Source organism: Heptranchias perlo, chromosome 28 (assembly GCF_035084215.1).
Source record: "Heptranchias perlo isolate sHepPer1 chromosome 28, sHepPer1.hap1, whole genome shotgun sequence".
NCBI lineage: Eukaryota > Metazoa > Chordata > Chondrichthyes > Hexanchiformes > Hexanchidae > Heptranchias > Heptranchias perlo.
The window spans coordinates 19,656,969-19,672,443 of NC_090352.1; the positions used below are offsets into that span (position 1 = coordinate 19,656,969).

The 15,475-nt window shown below is 39.0% G+C and overlaps 1 protein-coding gene across 1 annotated transcript in view; it reads left to right on the forward strand.

Annotated features, from left to right (window-relative positions):
• The window catches only part of LOC137344896 (uncharacterized), a 15,962-nt gene extending 609 nt beyond the window's left edge, over positions 1 to 15,353 (forward strand). Inside the window, exons 2-6 of the mRNA XM_068008154.1 lie at positions 1,502 to 2,100; positions 5,002 to 5,395; positions 8,507 to 8,679; positions 10,558 to 10,615; positions 12,347 to 15,353. Coding sequence (XP_067864255.1) covers positions 1,757 to 2,100; positions 5,002 to 5,395; positions 8,507 to 8,679; positions 10,558 to 10,615; positions 12,347 to 12,919 — 1,542 coding nt within the window. The 5' untranslated portion in view covers positions 1,502 to 1,756 and the 3' untranslated portion in view covers positions 12,920 to 15,353. The remainder of the gene's footprint in view (positions 1 to 1,501; positions 2,101 to 5,001; positions 5,396 to 8,506; positions 8,680 to 10,557; positions 10,616 to 12,346) is intronic.
• The last annotated feature ends 122 nt before the right edge of the window (positions 15,354 to 15,475 follow it).

Sequence of the window (15,475 nt, forward strand, 5' to 3'; positions counted from 1 at the left end):
TCCCCGACTCGTCTCCTCCCCCCCCCCCTCCCCGACTCGTCTCCCCCCCCCCCTCCCCGACTCGTCTCCTCCCCCCCTCCCCGACTCGTCTCCTCCCCCCCCCCTCCCCGACTCGTCTCCTCCCCCCCCCCCCTCCCCGACTCGTCTCCTCCCCCCCCCCCCTCCCCGACTCGTCTCCTCCCCCCCCCCCTCCCCGACTCGTCTCCTCCCCCCCCCCCTCCCCGACTCGTCTCCTCCCCCCCCCCTCCCGACTCGTCTCCTCCCCCCCCCCCCCCTCCCCGACTCGTCTCCTCCCCCCCCCCCCCTCCCCGACTCGTCTCCTCCCGACTCGTCTCCTCCCCCCCCCCCCCCCCGACTCGTCTCCTCCCCCCTCCCCCCCCGACTCGTCTCCTCCCCCCTCCCCCCCCGACTCGTCTCTCCCCCCTCCCTCCCCGACTCGTCTCTCCCCCCTCCCTCCCCGACTCGTCCCCCCACCCCCCCCCCCATACCCAATAAACATACCCAACAATTTTAAGTTTGGTGTTGATGTCTTTAATTCAGCGTCAACTTAGTTGAATATTGAATTAGTTGTGAACAGGATAGTGAATATTAAAATAAAATATGGGAACTGGCCTAGTCTTGGGATGTAATAGCATTTATATTTTTGTAACAGTCACAGTCCTGTGGTTGGATCTATACAGTGAAGTGCGTTGATGGTAACTGAACTGAGAAAACATCCTAAAAATGAAGCTTGTGATGTGGAATTTTACAAAATAAATTAAAAGCTTTAGTATTGGAGCAGAAGTGTCAAGTCTCAGTCATTTCAAGTGATGCTCATTTTGATTTTTAAAAATGTTAACTTAATTTGACTAACTCATGAAAAGTAAATACATATTTAAATAAGTTTGCAATGTGGTTCCCTCTTTGTGATCACAAATCTCTCTTTGAACATTTTGATGTTGACAGCTTTTAATTTGGATTATTACCAGGCCCAATTACATAAATCAACTCCTCTATATGGTTATAACATTTGAAGGAATATTATTAATTAATTTCCACAGATATGCCTTCATTACAAGTATTATAATAGAATATAGCATCATCAGATATGTTGTCGTAAAATCCTCTCCGTAGTCTGACATCTGGACCTTGTGTGTAATGCACTCCAAGTAACGTGGGAGATTACAGGCTTTAACCCTTTTGTCTCGTTATTGTATTGCACCCTCAGTCATTTTTTTAAAAATAGAGATTGTTAGCTTCATTTCAACCAGGCCAGTTCCAACCTAAGAACATTGCAAGATGTACACTGGTGTAATTCATGTTAGCTATACATCAAACCAGCTATAAATTGCTATTTAAAAACTACATATTGGGTTGAGAAAATGGAGTAGAGTGCATGGGTTGTTGGTAGAAGAATCACTGGTTGTGTGTAAAGGTGTAAATATAATATACTTTCACATTAAATATAGATTTGTGCTAGTGACAATCAGATATTAGAATTTATTTTTCTTTATTTGACCAGGTCCAGCTCAACAGGAAAGGTGTGCATCTGCAAAACTACTCAATCATTCCATGAAACACCAGTGAACAATTGGAACAATCCAATCTTTTTCCACCAGAATATCGTCCTTATCTACCTACCACAGTGCAGTATATAAATATTGAAAGCTTTTGGACATCCATTTATCGCCTTTTCAGACCACGCACTATTGATATCCATTTATAGAAATTGCATTATTTCAAATTAGAATTACCTGGCTGTTTTGATCAAATTTGCATGGAAAGGCTGAAGCAAATTGCAAAAAGAATGGAAGACTCAAAGAATGATTATGAAAATTATATGCTGGATGTAAATGATGAGAGTGAAAATAGTGCTTTGCTATTTTCAGATGAAGAGGATAAGACTGAGCAGTTGCTGCAGAGCATTAGCATTAAGGCAATGAAAATAGCTACTGAGCAAGTGGATTCAGCCATCTCCATACACAGCTCAGAAGGTGACTGTGTTCCTGATATTGTTCAAAATGAACCTCAGCAGAATGTGTTGAGTGGTCAACCTTTGTGCACCTCTTTGTTTTCTCTTCCTGCCAGCAACAGAAGAAATGCAGAAGAGTTATCAAACCGGTAAGGTACTGGGTACTTGAAAGAATTTAACTCTTTCGTTGTGCACAAAAGCATTGTTAACTAGTGAGCAATTAAATAAGTTTTATATTTGCTGTGAATATTTTTCCTGGATACACAGTTGAAGTGCCAGTTGAGAGATTATATAAACTAGGCTTGTATTCCCTGGAATATGGAAGGTTAAGGGGTGATTTGATTGAGGTTTTTAGGATTTTGAAAATTGATAGGGTAAATAGAGAGAAAATGTTTCCGCTGGTGGGGGACTCTAGGACAAGGGGACATAACCTTAAAATCAGAGCCAGGCCATTCAGGAGAGAAGTTAGGAAACACTTCTTCATGCAAAGAGTGGAACTCTCTCCCACAAAAAGCAGTAGATGCTAGCTCAATTATTAATTTTAAATCTGAGATTGATAGATTTTTGCTAGCCAGGGTATTAAGGGATATCGAGTTAGGATGATCTCACTGAATGGCCTACTCCTGTTCCTATGTTCCACGTGTAATTTCCAGTGTGGCCCCGATGCTAGTGCAATCAAAGTATCACAAAGCACAATATGGAGTTAAAACAGAACCAGCATTTATGATGGGTATTAGCGCTATACAATGTGGTTATCCAGTTAAAAATAGGAACCACCCCTCGAGCTTGTGCTGCCTTTCAACTAGATCATGGCTGATCTGTACCTCAATTCTATTTACCTTCCTTTGCTCCATATCCCTTAATACCTTTTCTATGTTATAGCAATGACCACATTCCAAAAGTACTTAATTGGCTGTAAAGTGCTTTGAGGTGTCCTCAGTTCATGAAAGGTGCTATATAAATCAAAGTTCTTTTTTCCAAACAAAAATCTTTCGATCTCAGCCTTGAAATTTTCAATTGACCCAGTATCCACAGCCTTTTGGGGGAGAGTTCCAGCTTTCTACTACCATTTGTGTGAAAAGTGCTTCCTGATTTCACTAAATGGCCTAGCTCCAGTTGTATGATTATGCTCCCTTGTTCTAGATTCCCCCACACCAGAGGAAATATTTCTCTATCTACCCTATTGAATCCTTTTATCATTTTAAACACATGAATCAGATCACTCCCTCAGCCTTCTAAACTCAAGGGAATATAAAACAAGTTTATGCAACCTGTCCTCATTTTACCCTTTAAGTCCTGGTGTTATTCTGGTATATCTGCACTGTACCCCATGCAAAGCCAATATATCTTCACTGAGGTTCAGTGCTCAAAACTGAACGCAGTACTCCAGATGGGGTCTGATCAAGGCTTTGTACAAGTGAAGCATCATTTCCTCACCTTTTGTATTCTACCCCCTTGAGATAAAAGCCAACATGCCATTAGTCTTTTTGATTACTTTTTGTACTAGCTTTTAGTGATTTGTGTACATCAGACTTTCCCAGACCTTGAAACCACACAATGTATGCACCCAGATTGTTCGAGGGGTTTCACAAAGCAATATTATTAACAGAAGGAAAAATAAGCTTCCAGCTATAAGTTTCAATTGTTTTATTAAACACTGCAACTATAATGCTTGAACATAACTATCACTATGGATGCATGTATGCATTTTAACATTAACTATTCTGAGTTTGAGCAGTATAACTGCTTTGGATTGTGCAATCTGCTTTGATTAGAACGAGGACAGAATCAAAATTATGCTCCATCACCATTCCAGAGGTCAAAGTAACAAAGGTATCTAATCAGGGAGAGAACAGAATCCAGAGCAAATTCATTTTTAATCTGAATTAAAAGATTGCATTATATATGAGTGTACAGAATCAGAGAGCTCAGATTATTACAGCATAAAATGTAGTTTATCCTGTAAATATCCTCTGGAGCAAAAGATTGTGTCACAGTCTTGAAGTGGATCGTGGGTCACTATAGCATTTTGCGACTTTTACCAATATGGTCTTTAAGGGATTTGTTTTAATTAATATTTCTATAGGTTAGAGCTGACTTACAAAGGGTTAACTCACACAGCATTTTTTTTGATTTAACATTTAAGCCAGTAAACATTGAACAATGTCTGGTGAAGGCCTGGATGATGGGAGGTGTTAATGTGCCACCCAAAAAGAGACAGGACAGCCATCCAACTGTTTACTTTTGCATATTACTTTAGCTTTAAGACAATGAGGATTGTTAAGTTCATCTCTAAGCATTTCTTGTCCTTATGATAGAATGGTTTTCATTCAGTGCACCTGGCAGAGATCTTAACTAAACTACATCAAAAGGAAGGCAGGGTGATAACAGACAGCTTGGTGGGCCAATCATCTGCGCACACAGTTAAGGGAGGGGACAGAAAAACTGTCCTTGTCTTTCATTTGGATACAGAGAATTGAGGTGGGCACATACAGCCTGTAACAGAGAGCCACATGGCCAGTTAGCTTAAGAACAGCTAGCTTGAAAGTCAGTTTTTGCCTAGAACAGTGACAGAGTTGCATTTTATTATTTTTATGATATGAGAAGCTGTAGGAAATTAATTAAATTCAACCATGAAAACTGTAAAGTGTGTGTAAAACAATTTGTTGATTTGCCTTTCCCACTAGAGTGCTTTTTACTCTGCCATCTATAAAGTCAGGGAAATGCATGGGTAAGACATGCGAGATTACAGTTGCAACAAAGATTCGATGTTACAATCTCCAGGTCGTGCAATTGTCAAACTAGATATTGGGTAGTAAAAGTATACTCCAGCTCATAGAGGATGCAAGGTCCACTTGTGGAAGTATCCACTGACGCTGAACTTAAGGGAATATCAATTGAATTTGTAACAACGACCGTGGCCAGATTCCCTGAAGTGGAATTAACGTTACTCTTAAAATCTCTTTTGTAATGGTCTATTGTGAGATGTACACATTTGTGATATAGTGAGAGCCTCTTTTCAATATATATGGTTTAATGTGTTTTTCTAGGGATAGCTCCGATTCTGTTAGCGGTTTATTTAAAACACAATGTCCATCCATACCAGTAAGAAAGGCAAGAAGACAAGGTACAAGAGAATTTCTAACCAGATCAGCCATCAGAAATCAAATTGCAGAAAATACCGAGAGCTCAACAGATTCAGATGAAGTCCTAGGTCGTCCACGTTTTGTGATGATTGGTGGAATAAGAAGACGGCGACGACGCAAGAGATCCAAAAACAGTTATGTCTATAAGAAATCTGGGCGTCCAAGGGGAAGACGTCGCTCATCTATTACTGCAGCAGAGAAGCGGAAGAGGTTGAAAGAGCGAGGGCTGCAGTTTCCATTTGTGCAAAAGGAATATGGAAGGAAGGATTTGCCATTTAAGATGATTTTTACATATGAGGTAAACAGTGAGTCCATAGTGTGTTCTGTAATAACGTTTTGAGTCATACATCGTATTAAATATTTTCTCCATCAAATACTTCTGGAAATACAGATTCACAACAGCTTTTCACTTTTTTTTCACCTTTATTTGTATTCTTATTTAAGCTTCAGTGTTTTTTATGGTTAATTTTATTGTATGTAAAGCACGCATGGTATTTGAAAGATGTTGGTTCCCTCGATTATTCAGCTGGGTAAGATAGTGAGTAGCTGAATTATAAATACCAGATTGTATTCCCAAGTCTGTGCTGAATTAGCTGATCTCAGCAAGGTAACACTTGCCTGAGTTTCCTCAGGTTAGAGAGGGGAAATTTGACCAGGGCTCCTGCTCCATATTACTATCCAGCCACCCTACTGTTGAGTTCACAACTATGAATGTTTCATGAGGACAGGCTGAGGTTCTGATATGATGCCCCTGCAATAATTAACCTGTCAGCAGTCGCTGTTTGGGTTTACGCATGAATGGTCGCTTGGGCAAAATAACCTGTGGAACCAGGTTCTCTGCCCAAACTACCACAGTGGTGACATAGCTCTCATCTGCAAGTGCCATATTTGCCTGTCCCATTCTCCTCTGCCACTTACTTCTCTTTTGGGCATGTTATGGTCTACCATCCTCATTTGCCTCTCCTTAAAGTCCTCATTTTCTGCTACCCTTCCAAGTACTCTGGTGTTTTCCTCCCTGAAATCTTTTCCCTAGTCTCCTCACCCAGGCTCTGCACCAAGTGACTCTCTTCATCCTATGTAATTTCAACCTCCACCTGAATTCTTTTGTCCCTTCTGATTTCTCTTCCCTCCTGTCTTCATTCACCCTCACTTTGCATATAATCTACCCCACCCACACCACAGGTATTCCTCCCTGACATAGTTGTTGTGCAAGGCCGTGCCACTACCAAGGTCACAATCACTGATGAGGCCATCTCAGTCAGTTCTTTACTTCCTTCACCATCCACCTCTCCATGCCTATCACTAACTCCACTGTTCTTACCCTTTGTTCCAAGGAGAAAAGGGTGTACTCCAGATCGTAGAGGATGCATGGTTTGCTTATGGTTGTTATTACTGATGCTGAATCTAAGAGAATATCTAGTACAAAGCCAGTGAAATTTTTAACAAGCTGCCCTCCATTTCCTTCACCAGCACCTTCTCCATTGCCTACTCCACCATTATCCTGAACTCTTGCTATGCTGTTCGAGATCAAGTTGGGAATGACTTAGAATTTTCTCCAGCTCAACATCAGCAAGATGAAAGCAACCCATTTCAAAAGCAACTTTGCAATTTTAGCCCTGATTCCATTCCCTCTTCATGACTGTTCCCTCAGTAGTATACAGCCTCGGTGTTCTGTTTGTTCCTGATCTGACCTTGCATCTAGTCCATCAAGACTGCTTACTTCTACCCCTTTTAATATTTCTGCCATACATCCCCACAATGGCACTAATACCACTGAAAACCTCATTCGTGCATTTGTCACCTCCAGGCTCGGCTTCTCCAATGGTCTTGGAATAAACGGGTCTTTTTCGGGTTGGCAGGTTGCAACTGGTGGGATGCCGCAAGGACCAGTGCTTGGGCCTCAGCTGTTTACAATATACATCAATGACTTAGATGAAGGGACCGAGTGTAATGTATCCAAGTTTGCTGATGATACAAAGCTAGGTGGGAAAGTAAGCTGTGAGGAGAACACAGAGTCTGCAAGGGGGTATAGACAGGTTAAGTGAGTGGGCGAGAAGGTGGCAGATGGAGTAAAATATGGGGAAATGTGAAATTATCCACTTTGGTAGGAAGAATAGAAAAGCAGAATATTTTTTAAAAGGTGAGGGACTAAGAAATGTTGGTAGTGAGAGGGATTTGGGTGTCCTTGTACACAAATCACAGAAAGTTAACATGTAGATACAGCAAGCAATTAGGAAAGCAAATGGTATGCTAACCTTTATTGCAAAGGGGTTGGAGTATAAGAGTAAGGAAGTCTTGCTGCAAGTATGTAGGGCTCTGGTGAGACCACACCTGGAGTATTTTGTACAGTTTTGGCCTCCTTACCTAAGGAAGGATATACTTGCCTTAGCGGGGGTGCAACAAAGGTTCACTGAGATGAGAGGGTTGTCCTATGAGGAGAGATTGAGTACAATGGGCCTATATTCTCTGGAGATTAGAAGAATGAGAGGTGATCTCATTGAAACCTCTAAAATTCTGAGAGGGCTTGACAGGGTAAATGCTGAGAGGCTGTTTCCCCTGGCTGGAGTGTCTAGAACTAGGGGTCATAGTCTCACAATAAGGGGTTGGCCATTTAGAACTGAGATGAGGAAAAATGTCTTCACTCAGAGGGTTGAGAATCTTTGGAAATCTCTACCCCAGAGGGCTGTGGATGCTCAGTCATTGAGTATATTCAAGACTGAGATCGATAGATTTTTGGACACTAATGGAATTAAGGGATATGGGGATAGGGTGGGAAAATGGAGTAGAGGTCAAAGATCAGCCATGATCTTATTGAATGGCGGAGCAGGCTCGAGGGACTGTATGGCCTTATCCAGCTCCCATTTCTTATATTCACATGTTCTTCTTGATGGCCTTCCAAGCTCCACCATGTGCAAAATCCCAACTGATCCAGAACCTCACCACCTGCATCCAATCTCGCCCTAAGTCCTACTCACCGATCACTTCTATCATTTGCCAATCTCCACTGGCTTCCCATCTCCCAGCACACTGATTTCAAAATTCTTATCCTTGTCTATAAATTGCTTCATAGCCTTGTGTCACCCTACCTCTGCAATTCTCTCAAAGTCTATGTCCTGGTTTGTACCCTCTATTCTACCTACTCTGGCCTATGTACTTGCAAGTGTTTAATGTGTTAATGCATTCGTATGAAATTTTTCTGTCTATTTTGAAACAGGCATTAGCAGGCTAAACATAAGTGGTTAATACTTTGTTAAATAATGGACAAAGGAATCTCATACACAAGTGTTAATGTATTTGTTACTAATATCAATATCACTGCAATTTAAAAGCATGTAAAAATAAAGGATTTTTGTAACTTGGAGGTTATTTTGGTAAATTTTCTAACATTTTATATTCTCTTAATTTATAGCAAGCAGCTTTGTGTGGATTATTTAATTACATGAAGGAGTTAAAATGTCAAAACCACCTCATTAAGTCCTTAAAAAATATAAATGTGGACTGTACAGAGAGAGACAGTGACCAAATGAGACAATACAAGTACTTGGATGAGAAAAAACCAATCTCACCCATTCGGGAAAGCAGGTAGGTCTATCATTTGAAGTGTAAAATTCCATGTTTCCCTGCATGTGTATATATACAGGCTGTGCTAATGCTAGCATGTGACCTGTCATCTTGCTAGCTAGTCTCAATTATTTCAGGAATTGGCTCAGTTGGTTGAGGCACTGCCCAGTATTGAATTGAATCATGCAGAGCAGGAAGGTCCTATCTCTGATCCCTCTCTGATTTTAGCATTAGGAGCGTTACAGTTGGTCTCAGTGCCCCTGGGCTAGAGAGGAGAAAAACAACCAGGGTTCCTACTCCTGATGACTATCCAGTGATTCCTGCTAGGAAGTGCATATGTACAGATGTTGGGCAAGGACAGGATTGGGCTCAGTTGTGCTGCCAGTTGAATAACCTGCTGACACTCGCCATCTAATTTTACAAATGAGAAATGGCCTCTTGAATGAGATACCAGGCCAACTGCACATATTAGAACTTACTTCAATGTGAGCCAATGGATTCTCGAGAGGAGTGAAGTAAATTGGCAGCAGTAGAGGATGCAAATTCACTCTTCTAAGCGTTCAAGTTTCTGATCTCGACTGCATTATGGGCAAGTACCAAGCACCTTGTTGGAGGGTGGTGGGGGGGGGGGAAAGAGGATCTGAAAAAGTATTTTCCCCGAGGTTGGTTCAGACCAATATTAGTAGAAGCCCTGGAGCAGGTAGGATATCCACATTCTTGTCCCAGAGACCAGTGGAACTGAAAGGGGGAAGAAAAGAGGGATTAATGCCTATACCAAAAAAAACTCATGGCAATCGGAAGAGTAATACTGGCCAATGACTGGGCATTAGCTACCATCTCAGATAAAAAATATTGTTTCCTGTTTGGGGGGGCCTGAAATATTTGTTTATTTATGAAATCTGGAACTGATTCCTTATCAATGATGTAACATTCAGTAAACCATGTTTAACAAATATATGTACACAACCTGTTTATATTTATAGACACATGTTTTCTGCCATCCTTTAATCTCTATTCTCAAATGTGCATATTTGCCATTGTACTTCATTTTGAATCATTTCGTAGGCTGACAAAACTGGCTGACAATGCCAAATATTGATTAGATAAGTTAATTATAATGGATTCCATTTATGGGGAGAAATGATGCAATTCATTTTTCCGTGTAATGAAATAGCAACGCATTTCAGTTCTAGTGAAACTACCAATGAGTTGTGCTTTTTGGTGCCTCTAATCTTCCATTGGACTACAAGGAATAGTGATGCAAATCTCACAGATTAATTCATAGGTTTATACATTGGTATCCCAGTTTGCTCGGGATGATTTTATAGAGACTGTAATTGGATATCTGTCCATCTATTGTCGTATTCTGCATTTGTTGACTTACCACATGTTATTTCCTTTGTTATAAATATGTATTAAAAAAATTATCTGCAATGTTGGCACTTTTTTTGAGTAGCTGATTTCTTTTAAATTAGGACAGGTTGCTACAGGAGTATGTCAGTATTTGTAAGGAACAGCCCACATGCAGAAAAAATTGAAAATTTTGATTAATTGAAGGTGTTTCTACTTTAAAGCGTTAAAACTCAGTTCACTGCATGAATCTTTGAACATTTTTAAAACTATATAATTTATTCCAGTTCAGCTACAGAAATAAGGATTACATCCCTTTTTGGTTATCAGGCCTGGTTTACTTGGAGAGAATCCTGAATTGTGATACTGCCTAAACTGACACAGGAATTTAGTTTCAGGCTAATCTTTTTAAGCAATGTGCCATTGTTCACCCCTGTCAATAAAGTAGCAGTGCTCAAAGTTAAAGGAACTTTTTAAAAAAAAAAGTTATTCTGCCATTTTACATTATTGTTGCAATAGTTTATAAAGTACATGTTTTTAATGTTATAGTGATGAAACCGGCATTGAAGACTCTGACAATGAAGACACGTTTGATGTGAAAATTGTGGTAACCAAATTATTTATATTGTATACATAGTCTCTGGAGTATAAGTTTAATAGCTAATGTCACACTATTTATAAATCAAGTACGGTAATAACATAGGATTCTCAAACCAAAAACATCTACAAAATTTATGAATGAAGTACATTAAATCACAGTTATATCTGTCTGTAATTTTGTTTTATGGTCCACTTTTTAAAAAAAATCTCAAACTTATTGAAGAACAATTATGAAATGTTTATGCCAAGATAGAAGGCGTCGAATAGACACTCAAATATAGGCAGATGTAAGACCTGCAATTGAGAAAGTTTCAGCAAACATAATTTGTGAGTACTCTGCGTGGTCATCCTTATGCATTGGCCCAAAGCAAGCCAGCCAGAACAGTTTTGTATTTGAAATACTGTCCCACTCATAATATTTTGACTTCTCTTTTTTTTGCTCCACCACATTTCCTTTTACGCTGGTTCCTGGTAAACACTTCCATCACAGGAAGATCATTCAGCTCATCCCAAACTCTGCTGCCCATTTCCCATCCTGCACCTGCACCAAGTCCCGTTTGCCCATCGCTCCTGTCCTCGCTGACAACATTGATTCCTGTTCCCCCCCCCCCCCCCCCAACTCCTCAAATTTTAAATTCTCATCCTTGTGTTTAAATCATGCCATGGTCTCGCCCCTCGCTATCTCTGTAACCTCCTCCAGCACTACAATTTCCCACCTCATCTTGGGGTGGGGGTGGAAGAGACAGAGGACAGTGAACAAACTTGATGATATTGAAATGGTTTTATGTGGAAGCATAACCTAATACTCTAATTACTGAAGTTGTGAAAATTAGCTGGAGTGAGAAGAAGTAGCACCTTAAATTATAAGTTTTCAAACTGGTGTCTACGTGGTCACAAGACTTCTGTCTGTCTGGGCAGGATATGTCTTGAATTCTATTTTTTTTCCTATACTTGTTGACTTACTAGCACATTTATTTATTTTGCTGTACATTAAAAAAGAATTTTCCTGCACTGTTTAATTTGGTTGGTGGCTGACACAAGTTGGGGCAAGGGGTCCCTGGAAGTGTATAATTATTTCCATGGAGTCCCTAGGAGTGTTGCAAGAGGCCCTCCCATATACAAAAGTTTACAAACCATTGCCTTAAACTATATCTGAAAATTAATTTCTCAAAACTTAAGTAATAACGAACTTCAGACATGTTATCTCCATCTACAAGATGTACCACTTAAAAGATGGATAATTGAATTTATAACTAAAATTTAACCAAAGATTTATTTTGCCACATCAAATTAAAAAATTTATGTTGAAAATATTGGATTAGACTTTGCACTTTTTCATTGGCAGTATGTGTCACAGATTGCAAACTTTTACTCCTGAATCATGATTTGAACTGAAGTAACCTTGGATTTTATTTCATTGAATGTTAGAGAAGTATGTCAAAAGATGATTTAGAAACATTTAAATGTACATGTATCATACACATAACATTGTCTGTGGCAATCTTTGGTGCCTTGAGACTTGATTATTAGGCAGCTTTGAAACTCATGAATTTAAAACTTCACAGCCTGTTCTGATTTCTGATCCACTGGCCTGATATTGTTGTCTATCCCAAGCTGTCCTCAATCTGCCTATGGTCACACTAACACCTCAAACTTTAGTGTTTATAGGCAGTATTTAAGAGAATGTAGGATTACAGCTACCTTATTCATCCTTTGTTCATAATGTTTATTTTATTAGGCTAACAGCTGCTTCATAACAGAAAAGAGGAAAAAGAAGTCCAATGGCAAAAATAAAGACAAACATATAACCAATGTTAAAAATAAACATATAACAGTTGAACAAAAGAACCAGGCAATGCAAAATCTTCCTCTACGTAAGCATTTCAAGCATAAAACTAGACACACCGTGGCAGAACAATTGGCATACCAGACAACACCAGATAGTCCATTGCTTAACCCAGCCAGTCTCAAAAATACCTGTGTGCCACTAGATGAACTGGAAGATGAGAGAACACAGGCTACTATTTTTCTGAAGAATCCCAAGACCAATAAACACTCAAAAAGGATGGTAGGGCAGAACAGAGAACACACATTATCGCAAAAAGAAGAAATTCTAGAGAGGATGGAATGTGAATCAATGATGGACCAAGTCCTTTGTAACAGTATCTCTCCAAGAAATGTTTCCCAAGAGCAACCTGATACAATGGAACAAGTTAACAATGACATAAATCTGCCATCAACATCACCTCAAAAGAAGAAAAAAAAGAAACTCTATAGCAGGAATGATTGTTTCACTGGCTCACCATCATAAGCTATTATTTAAATATGAACAGAATAGCTGCTGGACTGTGGAAGCTTGTAAATGTATGGCATATTTACACAGTTATTATTCTGGACAGAGATGGCTTGCCATTGCAGTGTTTGTGTTAATAATTGAGATCAATAACTTCTAATCCGTTAGGGTGTCCAGAAAAAATATTTTTGAATTGATTTTAAGGACATTCTGATGCCAGGAACATACTAGTAGTAAGAATATTGTGCAACTGAAGTATATAATTGTCATGCTGTGGGTGAACCTTATGCAAGCAGACTATTTATGTGGAGAGCGTACTCTCGCTCAACACAAGCAATATTCAACGCGGTGCTGTGTAAATTAGAGACAGGTCAAAAAGAGGTAGCCCCTAAAACAATGTCCTAAAATTAGTACCTTGAAAAGCAAACATCAGACATTTATGATCTAAATCTACAGAATGTGATGTTTACTTAATTTTGACCTTGCATTTAATATTTGACTACTAATGATTTCAATAAGAGATTTATTTTGGCAGAGGTTGAATTAAAAATTGGCACTGAAAATTAGAGATTGGATTATATTTTGCTGAGTTTTTTTTGCTGGCAATGGATAGCATAGTAGACAGCAATAAATTGTAGCCTCCTGTTACTGATCCACATGATTTGAACTCAAGTGACACTTAATTTTATTTTGTTGAATGTTACAGAAGAGCAACATACCCTGTCTATTAATAATATTTAATAGATGAATTATTAACTTCAAAACTGAGGTTTTTATTTGTGTGTGTGTGTGTGTGTGTATATATCATACATATAACATGGTTGAGGCCATTCTTTTCAACCTCGAGACATCATTCTTGTGATTTTGAAGCTCGGGAGTGGAAAAGTGGAAGTACTTTAAATCTGAAGATTCTACCTGAGTATTTTTCTCCTGTTTGGCTATTTACTTTTCAGTGCAGTATATGAGATACAATTGTCAAATAATTTTTAGTTTGGGATTATGATGTTTGAATAATGCCACATCGGGTTGTAGTGTCGGAATGTTGTTAAGATGGTGCATGTTTTTATGCAGAAAGGTCATAATAAGTGACAGTTATTGAAAAATGTTTTATTTTTGCACAACCATAAAGCATATGTACACTAAAAATCTCCTGTTTCCATCTTTGTCTTTTGGTTTAGCTATGTTGCTTTTTGTTTACGCTGATTAGTGTAATGTGCTTATTTAATTTACACATTAAGGTTGTGTATTTGCTTGTGATTCAGTGTCATTCCATACCTATATACAAAGTATTCCTGTATTCTTAAAATATTTGTAAGAAAACATGAGAAATTAATGGAATGAGAAAAGACAATTTTCTTCATCAAACATGTTCTTTCCACACACCACATACAATCTACTTTAGCAAGAACTCTACCCAACTCATTTAAACTCTTCAGAAAAGGTTCTGTAAATTGAATGAATCTGCTGTGAGCACAGCGGATAGACTTTTCTAGATAATTAATTACCATTCACTTCTAGCCTCAAGTCCACCAACCTTCCAGCCTGCCATTTCAAGCTGTCAGGAAATGCTTTCTACCAACTCCCACAACATTGCCTCCCTCCACCCTATGTCTCTCCTTCTGCCACCAAAACTCTACTCTTCACTCCAAAGCTTGACTTCTCAGTATTTGAGTTGGTCTACCTGCATCAACCCATTATTGTAAAAGCTAGAATTTCTTCTGAACCTGTGAAAATCTCAGTAGATCTTGTACGTAAAGAGTTTGATCTCTGTCTCATCTACTAAAGCCTTAGATTATGAAGATCAATCAAGAGTCAATACAGGCTTTAATCCAGTAATCTTGAGGTGGATAAATCTTAAAAGAGCTGAATCTTTATCCTGTTACTACCCATCGCTCAGATGTCATGTCCAGTACATCAGGGTTCACTAAATAGTCATTTCACCCCTTTGTGTGCAGGGAATAGTGAGAGAATCACCCACTGGTGTTGAGGTTTATGAAAGGAATTTTGAAAATCATTTTTTTTTGTTGGACCATTATTTGATCATAATCTTGCACTCCATAAACTTCCACGTGTTCTCAAACCTGACTCATCGTGCAACCTTATAAGATTAACACTTCTGATTTTAAATTACAAATATTAACCAAGAATTGCTACCTCAGGATGTCAATCACCTTGTTAGCTTTGGAATTAAATGATATTGCTGTCTTTATTGATCTGTGCAAAATGTACAACCGTATAGTCTCTCCTTCCCCCCCCCACCTCACCCCTACATACAATTTTATTTAAATGCTGTGCACATACTGGCTGACTTTTTTGCCAACAAAACAACTATCACTATACTTCAAAAGCAATTTATTGACTGCGAGATTCTTTGGGATAGTCTATAAAGACGTGAAAGATGCTGTATAAATGTATATTGTGTATACTGTGTTTATCAATAAAAAATAATCTTAAAGACAAAAATGCTTAATTTTTTGTCACAATCCCTTTGATCAGTGCACCACATCTGGAAAATAAAATATTACGATCCATGATTGACTGACATCAAACAAAATTTACTGAAGGTAGGTGCTT